The sequence below is a fragment of the Cibotium barometz genome, chromosome 42 (genome assembly GCF_041138505.1).
Source record: "Cibotium barometz isolate CiBa-2024 chromosome 42, ASM4113850v1, whole genome shotgun sequence".
In the NCBI taxonomy this organism is placed as follows: Eukaryota; Viridiplantae; Streptophyta; class Polypodiopsida; order Cyatheales; family Cibotiaceae; genus Cibotium; species Cibotium barometz.
This window is the reverse complement of record NC_141087.1, coordinates 26,246,953-26,254,467: the sequence shown is the minus strand read 5'-3', so window position 1 is coordinate 26,254,467 and position 7,515 is coordinate 26,246,953. Positions and strand designations below refer to the sequence as shown.

Here is a 7,515-nt window from a genome sequence, read left to right as displayed (position 1 = left end):
ATCTCAAGAGCCATGGGTGGTAATGGCTAAGGACCTCATAGAGGAGGTCGCACTTATGTATGGTAATACTAGGATTGATGGTACATGATGGGATGTAGTGAATGGTTCCCAACATGTTCGAGTGGTGGCTTCACCTCTCCTTTCTCATTTGATGACCTCATGGAAGGAGGTGTTGGCACACACTAAATGGAAGCCTTCAAATAAGTGGTTGTACTTAAATTCTATGGTAGGTGAGGTGTTGGCTACTTCACAACTTCTAGAGTGGCATGACAAACTTGTTGAGCAGCAAAAATTTAATAGAATGGCTCGATTGGGGCTAGTTAAAATTATGGATGCTTTGTTGCCATGTAGAGGTCGCTTATTGTCTTTTCGAAAAATCCATCAATATTTTCGGGTTCCACGTGGTTATGTACAGTTATGGGAGAAGGTGAGGGAAGCACTTACACCGTTCGGTGATATTCCTCAGTTGGAGGATCAGCAACCTTGGTTAGATTGGGCATTTAGAAAGCCTCAAGACATTGTCCAAGCATACAACAAATCAAGTGTACCATATGATGGTGGAAGATAAGCGGTGGATCACTGAGAAGGCTAATAGGATATGGAACATTAGGAAGAGTAAGGCATGGACCTGGAAGGAAGTAATCTTACAGGCTGGTGGCCTCAGGACATTGTCCAACGTACTATAAATCAAGTGTACCATATGATGGTGGAAGATAAACACTGGATCACTGAGAAGGCTAATAATCAAGAAGAGTAGGGCATGGTGGAAGGAAGTAATCTTACAAGGATGGTGGTCTAAGATTCCATATCAAGGGAAGGAGTTCCTATGGCGCATGCTAGTTGGAGGCCTACCATTGGGGACTAGTTGTGGAAAGCAGTGGATTGCTTTTGGTAATTGTGGATACCAATTTCCTTCCAAGGTAACTATGCTCATGATGATTAATCTTCACAGAGATCTCAACAAACCGTTGCCTCCTACTACCAATACCAACATCGTTTCTCCACAAATCCATCGACATGGATGCCAAGCTTGTAGTCGGACTCTTTAAGCTTCCAAGAGATCGAGACAGTTCTTAGGTTTAGTAGTGGAGCAGTCCATATGTGCCCTCCCTAACCATGGAATTCCTCTAAGTTTTCGTCCCGACTATGACAACAATATGATAATTTCTGCTATTGATCTTACACTACTTTCTCGCGCGAGGGGGGGGGGGGATATGTAAGTATAGCACGTGAGTTCAAATGAAGGGGTTTTTTAATTCAAAAATTCACAGAAGGGGTTTTTTTAATTGATTTAAAAAAACCCGTAAGTCTAAAATGAAAAAGGGGTCATTTTATTTACAAAAAATTCATAGGTAAGGGGTTTTTTAAATACCCCTTGAACGCACGTGATATATAGGGTTCCTTAGTAGAGTACCCCCTAGGACTACTTTGTAGTATACGTAAAAGGTGCCATTGATCAATAGAAAATAGTATATGGTTGGGCATGTGGGTGATGTGTGTGTGTGTGTGTGTGTGTGTTTTCCTTTGTTGTTTTAAAACAATTATAAGGCTCTTCCTTCAAGACCATTTTTCCCATTTTTTATGTACATGCATGTGTATATATGTGAAAGAGAGGAGAAAGAGGTCAAAAGAGAAGAGAAGAGAGGTGGAGAAGATGGGGCATGAGAGCTTAAGAGCATTTGAGATTGTGAGCAAGAACATGGCCTTCCCCGCAACTTCGTTGCTAGCATAGCAACAAGGCACCACCGTCATGTCGCCACGATAAAAAACCACTGGTGAGAAGACTCCCTTATCCGTTACTCCCGGTATTCCAACTAGTTACAATCAATGCGACAAATCGGTATGGTAAACACTTCACCTTGCCTTGTCTCGTCTTCTTCATCGAGTCTTGTTCTTACTCTATCTAACTCTCTTTCCATCCAAGACTCATAATTCTATCTGCACACTCACAAGGGCTACTAGCCTTCCGTCAGTGCATGGCATACTTGGACTTTGTGAGAGATGATGCCCACTGAAGAATCCTTCATCTTTCCCAATCAAATGGGCATCCCAATCATGGTCTATGGAGTCATCACATTCCTACACCCAAAAGTAGATCTTTACACAAAGCGATGATTCAATCAACCATGCTTTTTACATCTCCCTGTAAGGCACAAAACTTGCTTACATCCATGATAATCAAGCAAGGTAGAGATATTCAAAAGGTCAAAGCAATACAGAATGCCCAAAGTCAAAGTAATGCCAAATGCCCAAGGTCGACATTGTCCGACAACCCAAAATTTCACCTCCAAGCCAGGAAAGCTATAATGCTTCCCGTCTTTTTTCCAACATCACCATGTGTAAAGCAAAGAGACCAAATAGCCACCAACATTTTAAAAAGAGGCCCAAGAAGCACCCGAATCCATTTGCCATGTCTAGCAACACCACCTATAGTGCACAATCTACCAATGTACCTACTAGACTGGGTGTCCTAAATTCTTCCATTCTCATGACAACCCAACCTCATTCACACCCATTACACTTCAACATACAATTTTCTATCTCAAACCATGGGTAAGAGTCAAAGAAAGCAGAACAAAAAAAGAAAGCAGAGTGTTAGAGTTTTCATCGGAAGAAGCTTCTACATGAGCCCACCTTTTACCCAATGCCCATGCACACCACCTATAATATACACAAATGTTCTATATATAATAGACACATAGATTAGTTCTTTCCCCAACCTACATGAGCCTCATCACCAACAACCATCCATATCCATTTCTAGATGGGGGGACTATGGCGGGGCACAAGCCTAGTCCATTGTACAACCCATCGTCTGGACCTTCCTCCAATCAGAAGGAATCTTCTATGGCCTCGTCTTCAACCAAACTACCCAATGATCCATCCTACCTCTATCCCAAGTGCTCTGATAATGCTAGATCCCTCAAGCCTGAGAGGTCACCTAGCTCCTTTACAGCTGTGGGCACATCCATACATAAAGCCCACTGCCATGCCTAAAACAATCTAATGACCTTGACTCCCTAAGAAAAGAGATGTCAATGTTGAAGAAAGTAGCTAAGATATTCAAAGAAAGCAGTTAAGTTGGAGAATTGTTCACACACCCGCATGGGCACAGGGACCATGGTGGGAGCAAGCCTAGCCCATGGTATGACCCATCGGAATGGACAAAAAAAGAGCGGCTACAGCATGGAAAGTGATGAAGATACCGCATCTCACTCAACTGATTGATGTTGATCAAATTTACTTTTTGGATTTTCCTCGTTGTTGCAGGTATTATCCGGATGTGGATCTTGGCAATGAAGCAAATGAAGAAGCTGATGGGAAGCCCGATTTGAGAAGCAAACCCATCAATCTTAAAAGTGACAAAGATGTGTTGTTTTGTGGAGAGGGTAGTTTCTTGTCTGAAGAAGGGAATCATGTATCTTTTCTAGATGTCTTCGACTGTGTGACTTTGTTCCATGCTTGCGAGACAACCAAAGATGTTGTTTTCATGTGACTTTGAAGAAATAAACTGTTCGATGCAATGTAAATAGTTGTACATACTCAAAGCAAAAACCTTGTACATACCCGAAGCAATAATTTTGATGAATATATGCAATAACTTTTCGAAAATGTCTATCTTTTCAATTTTTGTCAACAAGACAAATTTTTTAATATAAATATGCAAAAGAGAATTTTTTATTGCAAACCATTGAATTTTTTTAATATAAATATGCAAAAGAGAATTTTTTATTGCAAACCATTGAATTTAAAATATTTATTGCAAAACATTGAAACCAAGGTTTAAACCTGCCGAAAAAAATACTAAGATAAGAAACTTAGTAAAGGAATGCGAATTTTTTTTTTCCGCCCTGATTTTTTTTTTGGGGTTTTTTTTGAGTGAAGCTCTCACATCTGGGATTCATTAAAAGAGAGAATTAATTTGACAGGTAAAAACAAAAATCTTGCAGGTCCGATGTAATTTGGAGCACACCGTCTAGCCCGGGGCAGCTGCAGTAATGCAGCAGAGATGGCTACCTGCCGGAAGGCAATTCAATCAGTAGCATCAACAGCTTGTACCGAGCGTGTATGGATGGACTTCTTTGGGGATCCCTCGCAATGGTGCCCCAATCGAAACAGCAAAGTAAGTGGCTGTGCCATCTCATTTCATATTTGCAGGGACCTGTTAAGACTGGAGAAACCAGAAGAGCCTTCTGCGATCAAGGCACACGATGGAGAAGAAGAAGTAAAGCAGAAGAACAGCAGTTGGGAGATCCTCACCTTGGAGGAGGCACTCACTTCTTTGGGAAAAGGCATGCAACCCTTGCCTTCGGTTGAGGACTTTGCATGTATCTTGCATAAGTGCAGAAAGGAGAGGAACCTAGATCACGCCCTGCGCTTGCATGCCTACATACGCGCAAGAGGCCTTGAAGCCCATACATCCCTCGGGAACCCCCTTGTTTCAATGTTAGTGGATGTTGGAAGCATGTGCCATGCTCAACAGGTTTTCGACATGCTCGTGTATCAGGATGAATCCTCTTGGAACTCCCTCATCACAGGTTATGTTAAACTTGGGGAGTCACTGCATGCCCTCACCCTGTACGACAAAATGCAGGAGGATGATTCTCTACATCCTAGTGGCAGTACTTTTGTGGCCGTACTGCAAGCTTGTGCCAGACTGAAAGATGTTGAAAGAGGCCGCAAAATACATGCTGATATTGCCAAAAAGTGCTTGCTGGAAACAGACATTTTTGTTGGCAGCACCTTGGTTGATATGTATGCCAAATGTGGCTCCCTTGGAAAAGCTCAGGAGCTGTGTGACAAGCTCCCAGTTAGAAACGTTGTCTCATGGAACGCACTAATTACAGGATATGCGGAACATGGGCATGGTGATAAAGCACTTCACAGTTTTGAACGAATGCAATACGAGGGCATCTCTCCAAGTGTTGTCACATATCTTTGCATCTTAAAAGCTTGTGTCAGCATAGGAGCTACAGTCAAGGGAGGAGCAATTTACGCTGAGATCGTCAGAAAAGGGTTGGAAAGAAACCTCTTCATTGGTAGCATCTTGGTTGATATGTATGCTAAGAGTGGCTGGCTTGCAGAAGCACAGAAAGTGTTTGACAAGCTCCCAGTTCAAGACATGGTGTCATGGACTGCACTAATCGCCGGATATGCAGAACACAGGTGTGCTGAGAAAGCTCTTGACAGTTTTAAACAGATGCAACATGAGGGCGTCTCTCCAGGTGCGGTCACTTTTGTTTGCAGCTTGAAAGCTTGTGGCAGCATAGGATCTATACACAAGGGACGAGAACTACATGTTGACATTACCAAAAAAGGGTTGGAAAGAGACACTGTTGTTGGCAGTGCCTTGGTTGATATGTATGCCAAATGTGGGTCTCTTACAGATGCTCAGAAAGTTTTCGACAAGCTTGTGATTCGAGACGTGATCTTGTGGACTGCACTTATTGCAGGTTATTCCGAACATAGGCGTTGTGAGGAGGCACTCCACTGTTTCAAACAGATGCAACATGAGGGCATCTCTCCAGATGCTGGCACATTTGTTTGCAGCTTGAAAGCTTGCAGTAGCATTGGTGCCACAATCAGGGGACGAGAAATACATGCTGAGGTTGTGAGAAGAGGGTTAGAAAGAAAGCTCCCCATTGGCAATACCATGGTGGATATGTATGCTAAATGTGGCTCGCTTGCAGAAGCACAGGAAGTGTTTGACAAGCTTCCAGCTCGAGATGTGGTCTCCTGGACTGCCCTATTGGCAGGATATGCCCAGCTTGGCGAGAGTGAAAACGTTTTCCGAATATTTGATGGAATGATAGGAGAGGATACAAAGCCAAATCTGGTCACATTCCGTAGTGTTCTTAATGCATGCAGTCATGCAGGTCTAGTGGAAAAAGGTCAGCTGTACTTTGAAGCCATAAGCAATGACTATGGTTTAGTCCCAACTCTTGAGCACTACACGTGCATGGTTGATCTCCTTGGCCGTTCAGGCGATATAGACAAGGCAGTAGCAATGATTAGGAAGATGCCATTCCATCCTGGTATTGTGGTATGGCTTACTGTGTTAGGAGCTTGTCGAAAGTGGGGCAGTGTGGAGCTTGGAAGGCATGCCTTTGAACATGCAGTGCGATTGGATGAAAAGAATTTTTCAGCTTATATCTGTATGTTCAACATCTATGCAGATGCTGGTATGCAGGAGGATGCAAACAAGGTTTGGAAAAACAAGCATGGGAGAAGCCAGGACATGGTCACTGGACTGATGCCTGTGGAATCGTGCTTTCCCTTTTGGTTGGGGATATAAGACAGCCTCAAAGAAAAAGTGCATATGCAAAATGGGAAGATCTTTCGGTCAAAATGACCATGGAAGGGTATGTTCCGGGTTTGCATTAAATTTCATGGGACATTTCTGTGGATGCAAAGAAAATGTAGCACATTAAAACGTCGGCTATCATGAATGTCCTACTATACATCCAAGAGGTACCCATCTGCGTCTCTGTGTTCACAACTGCAATATGGATCCAGCAAGCTATATCAAAGATTAAGTAGCAAAGAAATCTTGTCAGAAGTTGTGATGCATGCCTTTATGGAATCTATTTAAAGCCTATCATAAAATGGCTTCCCACAAGGCAATGTTATGCAGGTGAGCAGTGGTAGCCTTTACATTGTCTGGACAGTCAAGGCAGTGGGGACTTGGTGGAGTTTGGATCCTGTCTCTTTTGTCATTGCATTTCAAAGCACACGCTATGGACGGGTGGGACATTACCTGGATGAATGTGGCTGCCTGGAAAGAGGGGGTATCAAAGAAGACAGATTTGTCCCTTTGCAGAACCTTCTCTTTGATCAAGTCACTGCAATTGGCTTTGACCTTAACCACTTCACTTTTGGTGAGGCTTCTGCCTGGGAGACAAATCCAGCCAATTGCACTAAGAGAAATTGGGGTTGCAGATGAAGGGATTACAGAGTCCGTAGAACCAATGTTTCAAGTTCAAAAGGTATCTTGGTCTCAATCCACCTTTCGAGGGGAAAGGGAATCAACCTCTTAGGCCTGCTTCGAAAAAGGATGCCTGCCCTTGTGCAGGTTTGCCAGGGGTTGTTTGGTTCCTTTGAAGAGCACCCAGGCCTTCGGGCTCCAGTTGCAGTTTGCCAACACAGAGCCACATGGTAGGAGCGTCCTGCATGCTAATATCAAGGAAATGAACATCGGCATGGGGAGGAGCCCAAGATACCAAAAGCGAATGCCAAACATCTCATAAAATTGATAAAAGAATTGAACAATCTTCTTTGGGAACTTATAAATCCCTTTGTGGGATTAGACGAAATACCAAATTGAATGGATCCAACACTGCCAACACCAAAACTCCCTTGTGACCAATGCTTGCCCAATGCAGTGCAACAAGAGAATTATAGCATGAGCCAACTCATGCAAACAAAGGAAAGAACACTCTTGTCAAAAGCAACCCAAAGAAACCCCCGCCCTGCCCCCCGACCCACCAACCCACGCACAACTAACAACAACAACAT

General features: G+C 43.2%; 1 protein-coding gene across 1 annotated transcript; it reads left to right on the top strand.

The window, feature by feature from the left end:
- Positions 1 to 4,009: 4,009 nt before the first annotated feature.
- LOC147614315 (pentatricopeptide repeat-containing protein At1g06140, mitochondrial-like) lies at positions 4,010 to 6,943 on the top strand. Its single transcript, XM_086780504.1, has 3 exons — positions 4,010 to 5,608; positions 5,699 to 6,205; positions 6,635 to 6,943. The coding sequence occupies exons 1-3, from the start codon at positions 4,010 to 4,012 to the stop codon at positions 6,941 to 6,943; spliced, it is 2,415 nt and encodes an 804-aa protein (XP_086636630.1).
- The last annotated feature ends 572 nt before the right edge of the window (positions 6,944 to 7,515 follow it).